Source organism: Cololabis saira, chromosome 5 (assembly GCF_033807715.1).
Source record: "Cololabis saira isolate AMF1-May2022 chromosome 5, fColSai1.1, whole genome shotgun sequence".
NCBI lineage: Eukaryota > Metazoa > Chordata > Actinopteri > Beloniformes > Belonidae > Cololabis > Cololabis saira.
Window position 1 is genome coordinate 42,931,755 of NC_084591.1, and position 24,127 is coordinate 42,955,881.

General features: G+C 39.5%; 1 protein-coding gene across 1 annotated transcript; it reads right to left on the bottom strand.

Moving 5' to 3' along the window:
• Window positions 1–7,049: 7,049 nt before the first annotated feature.
• Window positions 7,050–23,819, bottom strand: dldh (dihydrolipoamide dehydrogenase). Its single transcript, XM_061722692.1, has 14 exons — window positions 23,679–23,819; window positions 21,791–21,866; window positions 20,175–20,254; window positions 19,976–20,044; window positions 19,198–19,267; window positions 18,185–18,285; window positions 17,953–18,096; window positions 17,117–17,218; window positions 16,790–16,980; window positions 16,505–16,675; window positions 13,066–13,255; window positions 12,228–12,365; window positions 9,661–9,750; window positions 7,050–7,746 (listed from the first exon to the last, which is right to left on the bottom strand). Exons 1-14 carry the CDS (start codon window positions 23,715–23,717, stop codon window positions 7,681–7,683), a joined length of 1,527 nt encoding a protein of 508 aa, XP_061578676.1. The 5' UTR covers window positions 23,718–23,819; the 3' UTR covers window positions 7,050–7,680.
• Window positions 23,820–24,127: the final 308 nt, after the last annotated feature.

A 24,127-nucleotide genomic window follows, 5' to 3' on the forward strand; every position in this document is an offset into this window, starting at 1 on the left:
GTACATCAGGTGTCATCCAGTTGAACAAAACCTTCAGATTAAAGATGAAAAAAAAGAATATTTGACACTATTATTTCTTGTATTTAACCTAACAGCAAATGTTTTGCTTTTTGAGCAGTTTTAATTTGAAGTAATCCAGCTCCTAGGTCCAGACTCTCTTATTTTACATTCCTGAATTAAGGGGAAAATTGTAACAGTGCAAATTTAAACTGAAAGAAACATTTAATTGTTCATATTTTCAATCTGTCTAGGACAGGGGTCGGGAACCCCCGGCTCTTTAGCGCCGCCCTAGTGGTTTCCTGGAGCTTTTTCAAAAATGTTTGAAAATGGAAATCGATGGGGGAGGGAAATATATTTTTTGTTTTAATATGGTTTCTGTAGGACAAACATGACACAAACATCCATAACGTTTTCCAATGCTGTAAAATGTGTAGAATAAATATTACATTTCAACATTTCTGTTACCGAAGATTTGTACGGAAAAGTATCAGGGCCATGCAGGAAAAAAAATATTTGAGAGGGGAAGATTTTTTTTCATTATGCACTTCGAGAAAAAAGTCAAAATGTCGAGAAAATAGTCGAAATGTTGAGATTAATGTTGAAATACAATTTCAAGAATAAAGTCGAAACTTCGCCTTTTTTCTCGATATTTCGACTTTTTTCTCGAAATTTTGACTTTTTTCTCAACATTTTGACTTTTTTCAAAAGATTTTGAATTTTTTCTCAACATCTCGACTTTTTTCTCGAAGTGCATGATGAAAAAAAAATCTTCCTCCTCTAAAATATTATTTTTATTTTTCTCCTGCCTGGCCCTGATATTCTTCCATAGATTTGCGTAACAAAAAGAGTCACGTGGAAAGACATTAACATGCTACATTTGCAGCCGAGAACCCAGTTATAACTAATATAGATACATGCAGCATGTGTTGTCTTCATTCTAAGGCTGATACAAAACTTTTCATTTTTTGCGGCTCCAGACATATTTGTTTTTTGTGTTTTTGGTCCAATACGGCTCTTTCAACATTTTGGGTTGCCGACCCCTGGTCCAGGATTTTTCGCAATCAATTTAGTTCATATGAAGTTCAAAAGATTGTAAGACAACAAAAATCAGGGTGTCCTCTCCCTCCCTGCCCAATTTCTAAGTTTATCAGCTGTCTCTTCAGCTTTTGACTGTTGTGATATTGTTGCTTGAGAACGCTCTTGCGTCCCTGGAGGAACCAACACAACAAGTTAGACTGCAGTATCCCTCACTGGCCGGGAGCTGTAACTGCAAGTTAAAACAGATGGAGGGTCCAGTTTCTGTCATCTGGTGTGTCAAGGGGATACGGGCAGTACTCGAGTTGTAAAAGAAAATCAGGGGGGGTGGTGGATTTTATCATATGGGGACAGATAATTTGTGCTGATTACAAATAATATAATATATAACAAATAATAGCACTGACCAAAACACCTGCAGAAATACTGCAGGAATGACATAGCAGCAGTTAAATGCAGCCTTCTGTAAGCTTTAAATATCCACTGGGCTTACATCAAATACATCAAAACACCACAACAAAAAACACTTTTCTGAACTTATCAATATGACTCTGTCCTTCACAGGATAAGTAAAATGGATCACTGCAAAAACTCAATGTTAACAAGAATATTTGTCTTATTTCTAGTTAAAATGTCTCATTTTAGTAAAAAAAATCTCATTACACTTAAAACAAGACTCATCACTGGAAAAAACAACAATTTTCAACTGTTTCAAGTAGATTTTCACTTAAAATAAGTAGAAAAATCTGCCAGTGGAACAAGATTTTATTGCTAGTAATAAGAAGATAAATCTTGTCCCACTGGCAGATTTTTCTACTTATTTCAAGTGAAAATTGACTTGAAACAGGTGAAAATTGTCAAATAAGTTATTTTTCTGGTGTTATTTTTCTGGTGATGACTCTAAATGTTGAAATAGCAGTAAAACCACATTCATTGATGAAATGACATAAGGGATGGAAAGGGGGGATGGCAGTTTTACAGGGGGGATGATTTTGACCTTTTTTATTTCAGGGGGGATGCCATCCCCCTCATCCCCCCTCAACCCCAGTACTCCAGTATTGGTGGTGGCCATCACAGGCCCGCAAAGACACAAATGAGACAGACGCTCCAATTCACTCTCACTGTCTCATTTTAGGGTCAGCAATGAATAAATACAAACATGCATGTTTTTAGACTGTTGAAGAAGCCAGGAGCACCTCGAGAAAACCAAAAAGTCCACAGACATGTGATAACCTAAATAAAGATGAATGAATAGCCCTTCACATATTATCGTTAATTAGTGTAGTTTTGTTATGTTTGCTTTTTGGTTTTGGTGTCTAACATACACGTGAGCCAGTCATTGCCGTGGAAAAGAGGTTCAACAAACTCTGAATTTAAAAACTAACTCAGAGTCGACTTAGGTTCTAAGTCAACTACGTTTCAAATCATTTTTACCAACTATGCTGACTCAAAATTAACTGCATGCACTACTGCAATAAAATATCATGAATGAAGGTCTGTTACCGTCCTTTATCCCTATACTTTCCATAATGTTAATCTGAGCTTTTATTAGAATAAAGTTAAAGGGGACCTATTATGGCATCTAATACCTATTTTAAACAGGCCTTGAATGTCTTAAAAACAAGCTTTTGATTGTTTTTGCTAAATAAATTAGAAATTCAGCATCTAAACCATGTCTTTATCTTCCCATTCTCTGACCTCATTATCTATGCAGGATTCTGAGTGGGCGGGGCTATGATAATGAGGCTCTGTGCTGATTGGCTGCCTGAATGACGCGATACACCGCTACGGAAAAATGGCGGAAGCTCCGGCCAGCGGAGTTAGTTGTGGGCGTGGTTTCACGCATCGGAGGCCAATTGATGTAAATCACATTTTGGTTACGTAACGACAGGAGCAGAATCTTATTGGCTCGTAGATCCACATCACACTGGACGGCTCATCCGGGCGGCTGTACAGACACTGCAGAATTTGGTTGTTTTCCTCCTTCTCTGAGTTGTCAGGCTGAGGGGAGACCACTTTATATATGTTAAAGCAAGAGAAAACATGTTTTTCATAATAGGTCCCCTTTAGATAGTGGCTGATCAGCCCACAAAAATGTAATTCCCCCATGACACTGAGGTTTAGTTTGGTCCAACTTGTCTGCTTGGCCGTGTGTCCACCTGCTGGTTCCTCAGCCGGGGCCGGAGCAGCTGCAGCAGCACATACGTATGGCTGTGGGTGCAGACATCACACTGCTATATATAGATCTAGTTGGTGATGGCAAAGTTCAGTTCCATTCAATGTTATTAATACAGCGTCTACTACAACACCAGTTGTTTCTAGGATCTTTCCAGAGTGCCAGAACATAAACCCCCGAGCAATTATTCAGGTAAAAACTCCCCTCGTGGGAGAAAAGCCTGAAGCCAAACAGTGGAAAGAAAAGCTCCCCTTTAGGGAAGGAAGAAACCTGGATCAGGACCTGGATCACAAGGGACGGCCCTCCTGCTGAAGACCAGCCGGGTAGAGCAGGAAAAGAGAGATCAGAAAGAGAGGATGAAGAACAAGAAGAACCAAGTTTGGGAATTTGGAATTAGTGGGTTAAAATAAGGTTAAATAAGTTCACTCATAGTACCAAATAACTGAAGAGGTTTCTCAGTTGCTGACCACAAATAAACAGAAGGTATGTTATGTTAGTACGACGGAGTATTATAGGGCCAAACTAAGACAAAAAAAATGGAAATTACGAAAATAAAGTCATAATAATATGAGACTAAAGTCATAAAATTACCAGAATAAAGTCATAATGTTGCGAGAATAAAGTCGTAATATTAAATATATTATAAATATATAAATATAACTTCACAAGATGCTCAATATTCCTGATTTTAACACAGGGAGAAGATGCTCTTCCTGTTAGAGTTCTCATAAATTAACACTTTATTCTCATAATTAACACTTTATTATTGTAATATTATGACTTTATTCTTGTACTGTTACAACTTTATTCTCGTAATGTTACGACTTTATTCTCGTAATATTACAACTTTATTCTATTACGACTTTATTCTTGCAACATTATGACTTTATTCTCATTATATTATGACTTTATTCTCGTAATTTCCAATTTTCTTTTGTCTTAGTTTGGCCCTAATACTCCTCCGTTTGTTAGACATGCACCAGTAAGACAAATGTGGGGGTTAATGATAATAATGAAACTGATAACATCACTGTGGGGTTTCCCGTAAACTTGAACAAACAGAACCGTAGGCTGGTGCAGTCTAAACGTCAGAACGGTGTGAACAACACAGTCCTACTGGTTTTACTGGTGCAGTGTTTGCTTTACTCTCGGCAGCTGATGTACAACAACAACAATCATTCAGTGCTGAGGGATCACAGGGCCAAACACGAGAACACGCAGCCTCATGCCACCAGTCACAGTAAGCAACGCTGATATTTATAACCTGGATGTAGTACATGCATTTCACTAAAGCGTTGTAGAACAAATCTGATGCTTCTTAAATGATTGTACTTGCTTCTTTATCTACTCAGTTTATTCAGTGGATGAGAATGCAAGAGCTTGATGAGGCTCTGGCAGAGTTTATAGTGAAGTATTCACAATGTCCACTAAAGTGGATGATTCTGGATTCAGAGTATTTGTGGTAAAACTGGATCCCACACACACCCCCTCTGGGAAGGCTGGTAAGGCCTTGGTGGAGAGATGTGGAGAATAAAAGAAGGCGGCGGAGGCTGAAGTACGGACCACTGACAGTGAACAAATATTAGCAGAGATACATATCTTGTTGTAACCTGCCATTTTGTTGATACTGATGAAAAACTTCCAAACACCCTATTGGGGGTCCTTCCTTTTCCCAATAGTCAAAAAGCTGGAAATATTTCAGCTGTTGGGCAGGAGCTGATGGAGGAAAGGGAAATTTGTGAAGGAGTAAGACTCTTTAGCGCCGCCCTGGTGGCAAAAATGTTTGACTTTTTTTTTCTTTTTTCTTCTTTTTTTTTCTTTTCTTCTTTCTTTCCTTTTTTTCTTCGTTTTTCCTTTCCCTTTTAACCTCGACATTTCGAGTTTTTTCTCAACATTTCAACTTTTTTCTCGAGATTGTACTTCAACGTTAATCTCAACATTTCGACTTTTTTCTCGACATTTTGACTTTTTTCTCGAAGTGCATAATGAAAAAAAAATCTTCCTCTAAAATATTATTTTGATTTTTCTCCTGCCTGGCCCTAATACTCTTCCATAGATTTGCGTAACAAAAAGAGTCACGTGGAAAGACATTAACATGCTACATTTGCAGCCGAGGACCCAGTTCTAACTAATATAGAAGCATGTGTTGTCTTCATTCTAAGGCTGATACAAGACTTCTCATTTTTCCGGCTCCAGACATGTTTTTTGTGTTTTTAGTCCAATATGGCTCTTTCAACATTTTGGGTTGCCGACAGCTGGTGTAGACAATCTTAAACAGGTGAGTCTTGAGTCTGGATATGAAGATGGGAAGTCAATATTTGAGAAGTCAGGTGGTAAGGTGTTCCAGAGTTTGGGAGCAGAGCAGCTGAAGGCTGAGAGGCGGATGGAGGAGGATCTGAGGGAGCAGGCTATTGGGCTGTCCAAAACAAATTCTCTAAATAAACGTCCAGCTCATCCAAAATACTGCAGTCAAGGTTCCTCGTGGGAGAGATCCCATTTCCCCAGTATTTAGTAGCAGCTACTTGGTGAGAAGTAGAACATCTACGATGGTGATACGATCGCCGGACAGATAAGACCCTGTACGTATCTGTAGAAAAACACTAACAGCCTAACAACAATCACCAGGGTATCTTTTAGATTTCCGATACCTTTCCCGACCCAAATGCTCCACTGTAACCAGTTCTGTTTCTTCATCAATAAGACTTTGCTGCAATTTAGACCAAAACAGAAAATCATTCCTGCACTGCAAAAACTCAAAATCTTAACAAGAATATTAGTCTTATTTCTAGTTAAAGGAGCTGTATGTAAGAGCAATAATAAAACGAATCATAAAATGACCCCGATATGTCAACAGACATTTAAAAATCATGTTCATTTCAAATACTTATGTCACTGACAACAGCACTCAAGCCAGGATATTCCGGTTTAAAAAGAGGAGTTGCAGCCCTCAACTGATGTTTATGTTGTCATTTTTTGTTTTGGCCTGAAGCTCCACCCTCCACCTATCTCCCAATCACCAAGTCAGTATTGTTTCTGAAGCTCCACCCTCCACCTATCTCCCAATCACCAAGTCAGTATTGTTTCTGAAGCTCCACCCTCCACCTATCTCCCAATCACCAAGTCAGTATTGTTTCTGAAGCTCCACCCTCCACCTATCTCCCAATCACCAAGTCAGTATTGTTTCGGCATCCGGGTTGCCAGCTCGGCTCTAATTATCGCAGCAGCCGCTACGAACGTGTTGGATGAAAAACCTGGCAACCTCTGGTCGGGGGGAGGAGGGGGAGGGTACACGCCGCTCAACAATATTTTGAAAGTGACTGCAGTACCAGTTTTGGACATTTCTTACAGACGGCTCCTTTAAAATGTCTAATTTTTAGTAAAAAAAAAAAATAAAATCATTACACTTAAAACAAGACTCATCGCTGGAAAAAACAGCAATTTTCACCTGTTTCAAGTAGATTTTCACTTAAAATAAGTAGAAAAATCTGCCAGTGGAACAAGATTTTTTTGCTTGTAATGAGAAGATAAATCTTGTCCCAATGGCAGATTTTTCTACTTATTTCAAGTGAAGATTTACTTGAAACAGGTGAAAATTGTCAAATAACATGTTATTTTTCTGGTAATGAGTCTTGTTTTAAGTGTAATGAGATTTTTTGACTAAAAATGAGACATTTTAACTAGAAATAAGACAAATATTCCTGGTAAGATTTTGGGTTTTTGCAGTGTGCCCATCAATACAGCAGTCTTCGTATTTTGGGGGAATTTCTACACAAACATCTTTAAACGGCATGTAGGCTGATGACAACATATACAGAAAAATAAAAAACACACACTGAAGTCTTGAATAGTATTTATTGGTTTAGATGAAAAGTTGGGCAAGAACAGGCCAGAGGACGTCACAGTTTTCCAGCAGAACCCCCTCAAGACTGAACCGACAGACCCAAAACAGGTCGGTGAATCCCACTCTGCTGCTCTGGAAGCTAGAAAATAACTAAAAACTTAGTTTCAGTCCAAATCCAGCATGCTTTCAGAAGGACTCGACCCACAGAGGATCTACATCTAATTTTTAAATCTTGCTTGTGTGAAAGCTGCAGCCAAAAGTTCCTGATCCGATTACCGGTTACGTTTATTACACTGAATTCTTCCCGTACTGTAAAAAACAAAGAGAAAAACACCCACACATTCCTGTCAAAGAAACCACACGTCAAAATCTCTCTCTCTTTGCACCGTAAGGAAGTGCAGAATATAATCCTCTGGGATGTTTTTTTACTATGTGAGGAAAACAAAAAAGACTGACTTCAGTCACCATTAATTTACCACCTAAGCTGTTTCATCTTTTTATTGATAACATTTAAATAACATTAAGCATAGTGTGGTGCAGGTTGGATGTACAGAGGATCCCGGCGGGCTGATGCAGAAACGCAGCCTCCCGTTCCTGGACCCATGAAGGTGCGACAGCGGCTATTAGATCAAAAGTTGATGGCTTTGCCAAAGGAAGCGGCCAGGTTGGCTTCTCTGAACGCCTCCGACACCGTCTGCAGTGGAGGGGGAGAGCGGGAGAGGAGGAGAAAAGGAAGGTGGTTAAAGACGTTTACTCATTTTTACAGTCATGTCTTCAATTAACGCAGGGTTTGTCAACCGGTGGTCCGCAGCCCTCTGGTGGTCCGCGGTGGTATTGCAGGCGGTCCGTGAAATTGTAAATGGAAAACAATAATAATTTAAAAAATATATATTTATTCTTTAGACTCAATTTATTTTCCATTTACTATTCATTTTTGGGAATAATTAACCCATCCAAATTATGTCAAATGAGGGAGAGTGAACTTAATATTATAAGCCCTCTTGGCTTCCTATTGTAAATTTTTCATTGACTGTTTTCTGTTTTTTTTTTTATAGTAAAAGGGGCTAATAAAAATAGACACTGATGCAAATAAATAGCCTATATAGGCCCATACTCTTATTTAAAATCAAGGTGCAAAATAAAACAAACATCCCCAAAAGCAGTGGTCCCCAAGTTGCTTCTTGGTTATAATTGTGGTCCCTGGGACAAAACCAGTTGAAAACATCTGAATTAACGTTATTTACAATTTAAAGTAGTCATGTTATTGTGTTGTTACCAACAGATAAATATCACAGTTAAATTGTTGCGATAGTAAAACTGCTGCAGTAGCAATAAATACGTCACTGTATTGGTTTCAATTGGTTGCAAATATTCCATATTCATATGCAACTTGAGATCTGCACACAATGTACAGCCCTTTACGAGAACTGCTGCTTCACGCCTCCTGTTGTCACTTCAAAGCAACATTTTTTCTGATTTAAATAGTTGAAAAGAGGTGGATGCAGAACTCAAGTCCGATTTAAATTAATTGGCATCAGCAAATGAGCTGGATCTTTGATTAAAACCAGTTTTCTGAGGAAAACTCTCTCTTCAGAAGTCCTGGCAGTACTGCTGTTGCCTCTGTTCAAAGAATTTGGGATGAATGCACTAAATCCGAGTGTAATGACAAGCGGCAGGGTTGGGAATTAGTGTTTGGCCAAAAAAGTATCGGAACATACCTAGTTATGAATGTTTTTAATATATATTAAATTGTTTTATATATCGTTGCATTAAATGTCACTTCCGGCCGATGAAGTAAGCAAAACTAACATGGTTTACATGTTTGAATTGTGAAATTTTATGTGTTCATGTTGCATTAAGCTGCTGCTATTCATTTCATGCCATTCAGAATGTTGCACTAAGGTTAAGCCAAAAAGTATTTTAATTTTATTGTGTTTGTGAGTTTGACTGGATGTCATTCAACTACCTCTTTTGAAGTTAAATTTATTTTAATTGTTTATTATTATTTTAATTATTTTATTGCACTATTCTGCAAGAAACTTGGGATAATTTAGTTTTAGTCCTTTTTTTTTTTTTTTTAATAAATTCCTTGCCAAAAAGTATCTGATCGGGAAAAAGTATCGGAAATGTATCGGGAGCCAAAAAAAGTGATCGGCAGATCGGCAGATACTCAAACTCAAGTGATCGGATCAGGAGCTAAAAAAGCCTGATCGGGACAACCCTATTGGGAATTCTTCCATTTTAGGGCAGGACTGTCCTTTTCATTCTCACTTCATTCTTCACTTCTCACTGTCATTGTAGCAGACACCATGAAATGATATATCCTGATCATTCCTACTTTTAAAATGATGGTTAGTGTGTATCAAACTTTGGAATCCATCACTAGTCCTATTATTGCTCTCCAGTAGAGCAGGAATTTCTACTTTACTTGTAAACCAACTGGTAACTGGGTGACACATCTGCTGTTGCTACATGATGCAACACGCTCTTAACATCACAGGTGAGTTGTGTTCTACTTGTTTGACAGTGTTAAACAAATGTTGAAAAAACAAAACAAAGCCAACCATGCGTGCTTGGTCTAATAATGAAGCTGTGTGGTTTTACATACCGGATGGGCGTGGCAGACCCGGGCAACGTCCTCGCAGGAGGCGCCGTACTCCATGGCCAGTGCAGCTTCATTGATCATCTCACCTGCCCCCTACAGGAAAGAAAACTCCAGTTCAGTTATATTCTCCACAAGAACACGTACCCATGATAGTTATGCTCTATGACAGTGGATAGGATCAATCAGCTAGACCAGGGGTCAGCAACCCAAAATGTTGAAAGAGCCATATTGGACCAAAAACACAAAAAAACGTCTGGAGCCACAAAAAATGATAAGTCTTGTATAAGCCTTAGAATGAAGGCAACACATGCTGCATGTATCTATATTAGCTGTAACTGGGGGAAGATTTTTTTTTTCATCATTCGTCGAGAAAAAAGTCAAAATTTCGAGAAAAAAGTCTAAATGTCAAGATTAATGTTGAAGTACAATTTTGAGAAAAAAGTCAAAATTTCGAGAAAAAAGTCTAAATGTCAAGATTAATGTTGAAGTACAATTTTGAGAAAAAAGTCAAAATTTCGAGAAAAAAGTCAAAATGTCGAGATTAAAAAAGAAAAAAAGAGAAAAAAGGAAAAATTTAAAAAAAAGGAAAAAAAAGAAAGAAAGAAAAAAAAGATAAAAAAGGAAAAAAAGGTCAAACATTTTTGAAAAAGCTCCAGGGAGCCACTAGGGCGGCGCTAAAGAGCCGCGGGTTGCCGACCCCTGAGCTAAACAGACTAAAAAAACCCTGACGTTTGTGATGCCCGCTCCTCCCAAGTACCCCGATCAGCATCGCCAGCCTTCTGATCACCTGCCCTCACACTACAACTCCCAGCATGCCTCAGTTCTCTACATCACGGACTGCGCCTGTGCCCTCATTACCATCCGTTCCACCTGCTCTCATACTTACTTATACCCTGCTCAATCCCCAGCTCATCCTGTACTAGTCAGTCCACGCCTTTGTCTCTACGTGCGTCTGACTGCTCTGTGTGATTCATTATTAAACCATAGTTGAGTCACGTCTGCAGGTTCTCTCATGTCACATGAGGTCTCATAGGATAATGTTAGCCGTTGCCAGGCAGTCAAACTACCTGCAGAGAGAAGGGCAGCGCCTGTTGTAACGTGTGGCTAGGGCTGGGCGATATATCGAGATTTTAATATATATCGATATATTTTCAAACGCGATATGGTACGAGACAATATCGTTTATATCGATTTAAAAAAAAAAAAAAAAAAACTTTTTTTTTTTTTGTGATTTTGATATAGATTATTTTGTGACAAATTGAATTGAATGTTTTCTTTGAGATTTGCACAAATGTTTTGTTATTTGCACAACTATCAACCTCAGTGGAAAAGTCTGCCTGTTACCGTCTACATTGTATTAATTGCACAGTGTATTTTAATTTAATTGTTATGCAGGAAAGGGATATTTGTTTTATTTTATTCAAGAAGCATTTTTATTCTATATATGCAGGCAGTTTATTTCTATTTCATTTGTTTTATACATTTTGATATTGTGCAGACCTCTGTTAATAAAGGAACCTGCGTGACATTTGGCACAAGGCTTTGTATTAAAACTGACTGTTTTTTTAAGGGTTTGCCTCAGAAAAAAATGAAGCTAACAGAGATGCTATGCTATAATGCTTTGGGGGAAACCCCAATTAAGGCACAGAAAAAATATCGATATATATCGAGTATCGCCATTCAGCTAGAAAATATCGAGATATGACTTTTGGTCCATATCGCCCAGCCCTACGTGTGGCATTTATGTCGAAAACATGACAACTACCGGTACAATAATAGATTGGTAATCAACTAGTGATGCATCTTTAGCCGTGCTGGCGTAACAGCTGCTGTACAGCAGCCGCTGATGTTTCTGGAAGAGAAAGTAGGATATATGGATGATACTGGGTTGTTCTATACTGAACTGCAGCTGTTTTTGAGGTTTATATGCTGAACCAGCAGCATGTCTAGCATGACTGGGACCAGGCCCAGCTGCATGGGGACTACAGCCTCCAAACACGAGGCACCTGCTCAGCGAGGTGAGCCATTCCGCAACCAAAAACATGATTTATTTTATTTTTTTATTTTAATATTCAGCAACTGACCATGAGACTTGAGTTATAGTAAATGCATTTGTAGTGTGCAGTCGTAGCAGATTTGTTTCAATCAGATTATGCGTTTGATGGGATGCACCTGAAAGTGGATCCAAAAGGTGTTTCTTGTTTTTACTGGGATGCCTTACACTCAAAAAAATAATTTATCATTTGAACGTCCAGCACTGTTTGAGCTTATAGTCTGGCCAGAGCTACTACGATATTAGTTCTTCACCACTGCAGCTTGGAAGATTTTTTTTCCCCTGGGAGCACAAACAGCAGCTGTGATTATAAATCAATACAGTACTCAGTGCAACAAATATCCTGTACTGACCGCCAATCTTAAATCTATGCCCCCAATTGTACATTCATATGTTGATATATATATATATATATATATATATATATATATATATATATATATATATATATTCTTGTACCACATCAGATAAGACTATTTTCTGACGGTGATGGTCATGTGCAGTTGCGAGCTCTTACAGAACCGAGGATGTGAGATCCGAGCATCCTGTCCGTCTCCTTGTGACTGAGGATTTTCACTAGGCCGTCAGTGTCGGCGTTGGTCTTGGCTCGACTGTTGGCTGCGAAGGGAAACTTTCCAACTTTGTATGGGACGCCCTGAGGAGGACAGGAGAGAGATGGAGATTGTAAAACACTTTTCAATGGTGAAAACTGAAAAAGAAAATAAAAAAAACAACAAGAGATCAACTCGTCAATGGTGTTAATGATAAAAGTAGGAAAACTAAAGCACCAGAGTTGTTTGTGAATCAAACACACATAAAATGAACATACAGCCTGAGTCTGGGCACCTTACAAGCATTCACATAAACATTAAAGCATTTAACAGGTACTGTTTGACAGCTAGAGTTTGGTCGATCCGTGGGATCTAATGATCTTAATCAATATTGTAAAGAAGAATGTGGTAAAATTCCTCAATACCACATAGAGACTGATATGGATTAGTTACAGTTAATTATGCTGAAGATGGTTCATAAACGAATGAAGGACTGGGTCATGTTGTTCATCTCGAGATGTATTTAAAAACCAAATGACTTTCTTTTAAATGATCTTGCAATACATAAAACCTTAGAATTGCAAGAGGATGTACATTGTTTTTCACAATTAAACTAATCAAGTTATAATGACGCTGCATAACTGCATGATACACCACTTTACATATAACTTTGTATCAGCGTTAGGCTGTCATTTAGGTTGAAAGATACTGCCAGGTACAGTGAAAGCTACGATGACTGTCTGCAGAACGAGGGGCCGGTGTTGGATCAGTGTTGGATCAGAGCTGTACGGAGCAGACTCTCACCTCTTCTTTGAGCTGCTCCTCTGTTTTCCCCACCCAGGCAACCTCAGGGTGGGTGTAGATGACGGAGGGAACACAGTTGTAGTCTATGTGCACAGCACCGCCAGCCATGCCCTCCACACAAATGATGCCTTCATCTTCTGCCTTGTGGGCCAACATGGGGCCGGCGACCACGTCACCAATCGCATAAATGCTAGAGGAGGAAAAGAGAAGTTGATCAGGGATTTTACTCATTTACTTTATGTGAAATGGTCGTCCAAGCTTGAAATAATAGTCAAATAGTGACAGGATCTGATGGGACCTGAGGGAACAGATGCACTATGATCCCACCCAACAACAAAGTCCTGAGTATCTATTGCTTAAATCCCAGGACCACACACTCCAGGAAACCCTCGAATGATGTTTGTTCACACACAGTTTTTACGGCAGTAAGATCTACTGAAGAGGTGGGTGGTATTAACTTTATGCCACACTATCTGCCTTGAGATTCCAATACAGGGAAATGACACGCTGGACCGTGTTTACAACAACCCCGCCCCCACCTCGGACTCTCCAACCACATCTGCATTGTAAACCAACCGCTGCAGAGAACGGTCGCTGAGGTTGCCTGGTGATACCGACTCTTTACTACTGCTCTCAGTGTCCTGACTGCCAGAACTTCGGACAGGCAGCTACAAGTGATGGAGCAGTGGACATGGAGGAATACACCCTGGCTGTCCTCAGCCGGAAACTCTGGCTGAATGCAGAGGTCTGGTCTCTGTTGAAAGCCAGGGATGAGACTCGGGAGACACACATGCACTCAGAGCAGCGGGCGTAAAAAGGGCAATGGCTGCATATGCCCAAAAGATCCAGGGACACCTGTCACCCAACGACCCACGCGGCAGGTGGAGGGACATTAAATCTCCCAACCACCACCAGGCGTGTTCCTCCACCTGGAGAAGTGCCATCAGCAGAGGAGAGGTGACTAATCCCCACGAGGCTGCAGGTCCAGACCATATTCCTGAGCAGGTGCAGACATTTTTTTTTACACCTCAGTCTCCCAGGCAGCCGAGATGTTCCACTGTACTTCCTCAGGAAGCTGAGACACGCTGGACTCAGGGGCTCAGCCCTGAACTCCGTCTACAGGTGTGCAGTGGAGAGAATCATCTGCTCCTCAGTCAAGGTGTGGCATGGCAGCTTCACCGCTGCTGAGAGGAAAGGACTGCAGAGAGTAGTGAAGGGAGCTGCCTGCCCAGCACCAGTGACCTCTACACCACCAGATGCAGAAAACAGGCTTCCTGTATGATGAACCCACCCTGCACACGCACCGTTTGTCCCCCACCCCTCAGACAGGAGGATGAGGAGCTTCAGGAGCAGAATCACTAGACTTTAGGGCTGCACGATTCTGGACAAAATGAGAATCACGATTTTTTTGCTTAGAATTGAGATCACGATTCTCTCACGATTTTTTTCCAATATAAAATTTATTGCACTTATTACTTTAACTTTGCAACAGCTGAACAAAAATATAATAACAATAAACATCTCTTGTCTTCTTTACACAAACCTTTGAATAATTTAAACAATAATAACAATTTTTAACAATATTTGTTCCTCCCTGAGTTGAACACCCTTTCAGAAAGGGGACTTGTAACAGATCCTGTAGTTCTGAGGCAACAAATTATTCCTCTGGCTGCTTTTTGCTGTAATAGCTGACATTGAACATAAAAACAATAAACATCTCTCTTGTCTTTAAATAATTTTAACAATAACAATTTTAACAATATTTATGTGCAATATGTGTCAGGTGATGAGAAAGGTAGATGTTTCTCCAAATGTAATCCACAATCATTAACAAAATATAACAAACATGACAACATGATAGTTGACCATGACAGGACTACAACAACCTAGAACATAGGCCTAGTCCTTTTTTTATGCAGCCATCTTTACAAAAAAAAAAAAAAATTTTTTTTTTTTTTTTTTTTTTTTTTTTTTTTTTTTTTTTTTAAAATCGTCGTCATTTGGAAATGAGATCGCGTTCAAGCATGAATCGAGATCGCGATTTTTTAACGATTAATCGTGCAGCCCTGCTAGACTTAAGCCTGAATTATGGTTCTGCGTCAAACCTACGCAGAGCACACGCCATTGCCGTGACGCCGTCGTGAACCCTTCGGACTTCTCCGTCATTCCATTTCGTCGCGGTGCAGTACCCCCCATAACCGCTATTGTGCAAAAAAAAAAAAAAAAAAAAAAAAAAAAAATCACATACACGAAGAAAAGAGCCCTGAAAGTTCACGACTGCTTCAAACTGGAAACTGGAAATGCGTTACTACCAAGTGAACCAATCACAGCCCTCTCGTCTGCGTTTGGTCTGCGTCGCCTCAACGCGTAGTTACAATTTTTGGAGGTGCAGGTCAGTGACGGCGTGTGTTCTGCGTCGACGCATACCACACGCCGTAGGCACGGCGTCGTTTTGACGCAGAACCATAACTCAAGCTTTAGGCCCAGTCCCAATCCCCCCCTAGCCCTACTTTTCAGCCCTACCCCTAAATTTTGCTTGTTCCCGTGAGGGTAGTGGTGTCCCAATTCCTCTTTGCATCTAGGGGTAGTGGGGAAAACGAGGGGTAGGGGGTATCAATCTAGCCCTTCACAGTGAGGGATTTCAGATGCTGACTTCGCGACTGAGGGTCAGAAAAATTTCCCAGAATGCTTTAGGTCATCAGCAGACTGAATCAAACAAAAAAACATGGCGGACATTTCTAATTTTTAGTGAATAAAATTTTTTATTTTGAGTTAGTTTCTGCATAAAAATGCGTTTTGATTACATTTATAGCGAGAAATATATATTTTACTTTCATAATATTCACTCAGTGAATGTACATAATCACTTGTTTGCTCGTTTTTTCAGATCTCGCCAGAATAAAGGCTGATTCATGGTTCCGCTTCACACCAACGCAGATCCTACGGCGTAGGCTCTGCGTCGATTTAACGTGGAACCAGCTGCAGCTCCCGAACCGGCCGCTCTTATCATCCCCGAAAACATTGGATCAAATTTCTTAACAGGCGTTATTTGGATAAACTGAGCCCAGGTTGGGGATCTTAACGGTTACTTTTACGCCTGAAAAAATATTAAAACTTAATAAAGTGGCATATTAACAGCGCTACAGCTGAAATTAAAACAGCTTTTAGCTCTGGGCTTCCTGATATGGTGTGACGTATGTGTAAACGTAACTACGCAGTCGCTTACGTACCCAAACGTAACCCACGCAGTGACGTAGCAAGTGGTGTCCCAATCCCTAGGGAAGATTGCAAGGGCCCTAAAGTTTGTGGCTTCATTTTTAGGGCTAGTGGTAGAAAGTAGGATGTGTATTTGGATTGGCCCATAGTCAGGAAAATACAACTCATACATATTTCTATATGTTATATTTCTATTTTTATTGTGTGTTTTCAAAAGTGTTACCTGGGTACTTGGGTCTGGAAGCGGTTGTTGACAGGGATACGACCCCTTTTGTCCAACTCGATGCCGACACTTTCCAGGCCCAGGTTCTGGGTGTAGGGTCGTCTGCCAATGCACACCAGCAGCACGTCACACGTCAGAGTCTCGTTCTTCCCTCCAGCTGCCGCCTCCACTCTGAAACATCAAACCCGTACGGTTACAGACTGTTCAGTGCCGTCAACTTTCCAGTTGTAAAAGCAGAAAATGGTTAATACATAAGGTCTGCTGACGCAGGGAGTTTACACTTACGGCACATCGATCTTGCCATCGGGCCTCTTGGTGGCTCCCATGACTTTGGTGCCGAGCTTGAATTTGAGACCCTGCTTTTGCAGGATGCGCTGGAAGTTCTTAGAGATCTCCATGTCGATGCCCATTCCTCCAACATGGCCCAGGAACTCCACGGCCGTAACCTTGGAGCCCAGACGCTGCCACACTGACCCCTGCATGACAGGAGTACAAGCATTCCTGAGTGAAGGCTGGTCGGATTTTCCCACCAGTAAATATGAGAGACAGGTAATGGTGCTTGTCTGAAGTATTGGTGTGTTTTTGAAGGAATTTGACTAAAGCAGTGCTGACCAGCTCCACTCCAATGACTCCAGCTCCAATCACAATCAGCTCTTCTGGCACTTTCTTCAGGGACAGAGCCCCTGTTGATGACACAATGGTCTCCTCGTCGATCTATAACAAAATAAATTAACACATAACTGTACATGACTAATGAGTAAAGTAACCAAGAAGTCGCTTGTAGAGAATGACCCAAAATTTTATCTGACTCAACTCAGATACAAGGTTTTTTCTGTATGACCAATCAGATGAAGGGGGGGCGCTTTTTGGCGTCTAGCGTTGCCACGGTAACACTTTTAACTGTAATGCGCGTCGTCGCAGGATGGAGACGCACATTTTGATGTATAACACACCTGGGTGCACGTTACGGGGGCGCTGGTGACTTTTGGGGCACGTTTATGGGGGCAAAAAGGCCCTTATTTCGTCAGAGAAAGAAAGAAAGAAAGAAAGAAAGAAAGAAAGAAAGACCCCTGCAAGAAAGAAAGAAAGAAAGACCCCTGCAAGAAAGAAAGAAAGAAAAAGAAAGAAAGAAAGACCCCTGCAAGAAAGAAAAAGAAAGACCCCTGCAAGAAAGAAAGAAAAAGAAAGACCCCTGCAAGAAAGAAAGAAAAAGAAAGAAAGACCCCTGCAAGAAAGAAAGAAAAAGAAAGAAAGACCCCTGCAAGAAAGAAAGAAAAAGAAAGAAAGACCCCTGCAAGAAAGAAAGAAAAAGAAAGAAAGACCCCTGCAAGAAAGAAAGAAAGACCCCTGCAAGAAAGAAAGAAAGAAAGAAAGAAAGACCCCTGCAAGAAAGAAAGAAAGAAAGAAAGAAAGAAAGACCCCTGCAAGAAAGAAAGAAAGAGTCTTACGTGGATACCGGGGAAGGGTGTGACCTCAGAACCCGTGGCGATGAGGATGTTTTTAGTGTTGATGACCTGCTCGCTGCCGTCAGCGCCTGTAGCCGTCACCTGGTTCTTACCAGATACTCTCCCTAAGCCGCTGACATGGGTTACCTTGAAGAAGAAAAGTCACAATAAAAACTCAAATCCGATATTTAAGCTGATATGTAAAATAATGCGAGGTGACGGAGAGCAGCCTGACTTTGTTCTGTTTGAACAGATGTGCGATTCCTCCGGTCAGCGCCTTGACGGCTCCGCTCTTCTGAGACATCATCTTCTCCAGGTTCAACGAGATGCCTGAGACTGAGGAGGAGGAAGAATCTCAGTCAGGGATTCTGTCCTTCCAACAGCACCAGTGTTCGCTCAAGAAACTACACTACCTACTTTTAACAAACCTAATTAAATCTTTAGAGAAACATCTTTGGCTAATTATTGAATTACATTTTAAATCTGACTAAAAACATAGAAAAATAGAGAGGGGTCACAAACTAATTTTTGAAGTTGGTGTTTAGCACCGTCACCATCCACAACTACAGGAACTGCTGGTACCTGTACATAACTGGGTCAGTACGAGACTACAGACGAACTACGGGAAAAACTGTGTCGTTATGGTTATTCACAATGTTTTATATTGTTTATCTGAAAACCATTGCTTCATTCAGTAACAGTAAGGAGTAGTCAGCAGAGCTATCTTCTACTCTTGCGTCTTACTTTAATTTTGAGGCGGAGACAGTAACAGGATTCTGGGGTGGGTAGAAGAAGACTAAAGAAGAGATATCAGAATTCTTGAGTCCATTCTCATCACGTATGATCATTTACGGCGTCACTAGATTAAGTTTCTTCCAGGGGAAGCATGGAGCCTAATATGATGAGTTTGTTGAAATTTACACAGAATTTAGAACAAACCTGACGAAAGATGCTGATATTATAGTATAATAAAGACACTGGGTAGACACAAAGTTCTACATACGACAGGCTGACTACAACTTTCACCCTCAGAATATACAAATTACTTTGACTAATTAGAAAACATATCTTTTAACAGTCAGCTTGAATCCTTGGAAGTAGGACTTTTTATTAATGCCTGTTGTTTAATAGTTAAAAAGTCACGTAGACTGATATTGGATGCTTAGTCTGAAAATCCATTTAGCGCCTGGTCCAACACAAACATCTCAATGACCTTTCATAAAAAGAAAAAGTGAACTAAAGTCTTACTTTCGATGCCTCTGCTCTCAAAGTCCTTGCCATGAGCCAGGTGGTAAAAGTAGGAGTTGTTGAGCAGAGCCTGTACAAACATAAAGCAGCTGGAGATAAAAACTTTCATTTACTGATATCAAGCATTATAACAGCCTTAGCATATTTGATAGTTATATTAATTCTACAGAAAGAAAAGAGAAATTTCCTTTAAAGATTTGTCTCTTTTTGGAGGGAAGGAAGAGGATATCTAAGATGTTTAGGCCAATCAATACATACGTTACGGCCTATTTCGTTACAAATAATACAACTTTAAGAAAAGAAACAAACCAGGAGAACTTCATAAAGTTACAGGTAGATACGGTTGCTTTTTCTGAGCAGGTTTTAAATGACAAATAACAGATTTTGACCACGTGCAAAATTAGCCTCAAGCTGCTCCAGTTAGTGTATCCAAATTAATATCCCCCTGCTGGTTTTCAGACGCCTTTTAATTCCCTCTTTATACATGTTTTTTCTCAAGCAGATTTTTGAAAAATGATTGGAAATTATTTGTTTTGCCCTTTTTTAAATTATTTATATTATCATCAACAAATTTGTTTGTTGTGAATCTCTTTTTGTGATTCTTCTAATTTTAATGACATTTTGGATATGACAAATATTAAGAAACCAATATCTTTGAATGTGTTTTTTTTTTTTTTTTTAATGACAAGTCTGAAAATGTCAAAAACATGACAATATTTTAGTATATCAAAAACCAAATACAAGCCTTTCTCTGATCTGGACAGAACTGGTTTGTTACCTTTGAAGGGATACAGCCAACGTTGAGACAGGTCCCACCCAGCGTGGCATTCTTCTCAACACATACTGTCTGTCAATGGACATTAAGAGTATTAGATGCATCGAGTCTTTTCATCATGAAACCAAAAAAACAGCAGGCTGAAACATACTAGTGATGTGCGTAACTCATGAGCCCCTAACTTGTGAGGTAGTTTGGTTACCTTGAAACCGAGCTGTGCAGCTTTTATGGCAGCGACGTAGCCGCCTGGACCGGAGCCAACGACTGTGACATCTGCATCGACTGAAAAGAGGCAACAGTCACTTTTATCATGAGTTAATAACAGCAGGGCACAAAGCTCAGGCGGCAGGAAGATAAAAAAGAGCTAAACTGGACAATCTGTGGCTCAGTGAACCGACTAGGTTGTCCTTCAATCAGAAGGTCACCTTTTTTCAAAATGTCCTTGGGCAACACACTCAACTCCCACATTGTCCCCTGCCATGTTAATTAGGGTCTGACAGTATGAACCTATTTACTACAGGACTGTCTCAGAAAATTAGGATATTGTGATTTTCTGTAATGCAATTACAAAAACAAAAATGTCATACATTCTGGATTCATTACAAATCAACTGAAATATTGCAAGCCTTTTATTATTTTAATATTGCTGATCATGGCTTACAGCTTAAGAAAACTCAAATATCCTATCTCAAAAAATTTGAATATTCTGGGAATCTTAATCTTAAACTGTAAGCCATAATCAGCAATATTAAAATAATAAAAGGCTTGCAATATTTCAGTTGATTTGTAATGAATCCAGAATGTATGACATTTATTTATTTATTTATTTATTTATTTATTTTTTAAATAGCATTACAGAAAATAAAGAACTTTATCACAATATTCTAATTTTCTGAGACAGTCCTGTATGTCCCATACAAACATGAACATGCAATAAAAGTGACTATGGGCTTATCAGAATTTATGTGGCTTTTTGCGTTTACTCCAGTCTGAGACTGAGCGCTTTAGCCCCCAAATGAAAGATTTTAGGGCCACCACCACAAAGTTTAGGGGCACAACTTAAATGGATATACAGCTCTGTTCCAAATATTTATGACACGTTTGACCGTGGTATCATGTTGTAATGCTGAGCAACTAATTCGGGGGGGGGGGGGCTCCATCATTGCAATGATGCGATATACCCAATGCCCTTTGACATTTATGTTGAAACGCACAAGGAAAACACTTTGAATATCTGGTGGATGATTGGATATACTGAACACCACATAGAACTCCGGCACTTCACGTTTTTCCAACATAAAATGAAAATCTGGAAATTTGCAGGACACACTCAACCAAGAAGCTTGAAAAAATATTTGCTGAGGTCTGAGGTCACCAATTACGGCAGTAGTTCTCAGTCATTTGTATCCCGTCTCATTCAAGTTCCCCATTTGAATGTGGTTTCACAAATATGAGACCATATTGGTTGACTGTTTCTCAACCCACTCCAATTGATTTTATTCAACACTAATTCACAAAAGATACTCTAAAGGCAACGAAAAAAAACAAGTTCAATAGAGTCAAATTAAATCCAGTCCACTTCTTTAACTGAGAAGACTGAAAATAATTTAACACACACAGTAACAATTTGCTGATGCATGCAAATAAAGAAAACAATACGTTGTAACATGATGATACAGCCCTTTTTCCCATACATAATATGGGCAAACCAAGCACCACCAGGATTGCAGAGTAACCTCCCCTACCCCACTCACATCCCAAATGCTCCCAGCAGTTCATATCATTAATAGACACAGACAAAAGTTACATCTCTCTTACTTGCAGCTTTGTCTGCGTAGGTCCGGACAGACACAGCTGTGGCTCCATGCAGTTTGGAAGGGACATGATGGCCGCGCTGTGAAGAAAACACACACAAATATGAAACTAAACAAAGCAGCATCACTATCGACAAGTTAAAAACTATCCAAAAAATCGGAAATTGATAAATGAAACGTGAGCAAATGTGACTTCTTATGTATATGGGTCAATGACGTGACGCCTATATTTTCTGAAAAACAGATTTCTTTTCAATTCAAAAAAGGTTTAAATGGATAAAAAAATACCATATATATGAACTACCTGTCCCACATATGGACTCACTTGAATTTTACAAAAAATACTAGTTATTTGGGATTTTGTTGTTGTTTTAAGCGTCAAAATGTCATGTCATCTGACCATGACTCTTGTTTTGAAAACTTTTTTTGAAATCACTCTAAATGTTTTTAAATCAATCTTCCGCCCTATCCGGCATTATTTCCGAAATGTCTTGTAGTGTGTAAGATTGCAACACATTTGTATTTATATTTCCATCATAATATGCAAACAAAGTTTGACTGATGACGTCCATTTTATGAAATATCATGTGGCGCGACCATTAAAAAAACAACCATTTTTGTATAATACTGAAAACTTGTAAAAGAAAGATGTCAAGAAATTAATTTATTTTAATATGAATCATGGTTGCACCACATGACATTTTTTAAGGCTAGTGCCAATTCATCTTGACAAAAAACTCTGAAATCCCTTAATTTAAATTTTTATATGATTTTATGTGTACACAACATTCTTAATGTTTGAACTACTGCAATAGATATTCTTTTTTTTATTATTTTAAAATTGACCTGTTGAAAATCCTTATTCGTCATTGACCCATATATGTATGTATATATATATATATATATATATATATATATATATATATATATATATATATATATATATATATATATATATATATATATATACATACATACATACACACACACACATATATACATATATATATATATATATATATATAAATTTATGCTTGAAATATCCCAAATGTTGATGTCTTAACAATGTTGTTAATGTGCAAATGTAATAACACATAGTGTTAATATACAGACTATTCTGGCGTTTACAGAAATACAACCACACCTCCAGCTGTACAATAGCAGGGGCTAAACATAAATAAATAAACGTTACTACGATGTCTAGTCTGTTGCAGACAGATTAAAATATGTTTAATCTGGAGTTAGGTAACCACTGCTAACATGTTAGCAGGCTAACATTACTTACAGTGAGAGAATAGTCAATAAACCACAAGTTATAAGACTCAAATCCTGGGAGAATCTAAATATCACACATTCCCAAATGTGCGTGATTCATTTGTCGTGCAAACTGGCTTTTATAACATCTTTCATAATGTGTTTTTCAAAATAACACTATTGCAACATACAACAATAACAAACCTCGTTTTGCCATGTATATGTGTTTTATTTGTTGCGATTTCAAACGAAAAATCATGACATGAAAGATACCCTGAACGCACAGGAAATGTGCCATAACAAACCCAACGCTGCTGCGTATTACGGCTGATTTATGGTACCGCGTTACACCGACGCAGAACCTACGGCGTACGGTACGCGGCGACGCACAACGTACGGTGTGCGTCGCCGCGTAACCTACGCCGTAGGCTTCGCCGTCGATTTAACGTGGAACCATAAATCAGGCGTTACGTCCCCTTCATATGACTGCAGCGGACGGCAGCTCGTAGCTCTCAGCTAATACACCCGAGTCTTCCTGGAAATACCCGCTCACCAGGGTGGACCGAAGGTGAAACCCGTCTGGAAACTGTTCTGACAGCACTTGGTGCTTTCTGGGGTGGTAAAACCACCATCCTTACCGTGGCCAGAGAGCGGTAAAGCGGCGTCCAGCTCTGCATGTTGTCTGTGTTGCTGTCAGGGCGAGTCACCTCCGGCAGGCCAACCAACCAAGGACTACCGGCATTGCGCACGCGCAGTACCACTTCAGCGGCTCGGGCTCGGACGTCGCTTCTGTGACGTCAGCTTTTTCTCTTCTTCTTTGCGTTTTTTGGCAGATTGCAATAGCAACTGTTAGGTGCACACCGCCACCTACTGAACCGCAGTATGTAGGACAGGATCTAGTTGTCTAGTTACTTTACATTAGATCATCTAATATAATCAGTACTCGAGTTGTAAAAAATAATCAGGGGGGGTGGTGGATTTTATCATATGGGGACAGATAATTTGTGCTGATTACAAATAATATAATATATTACAAATAATAGCACTGACCAAAACACCTGCAGAAATACTGCAGGAATGACATAGC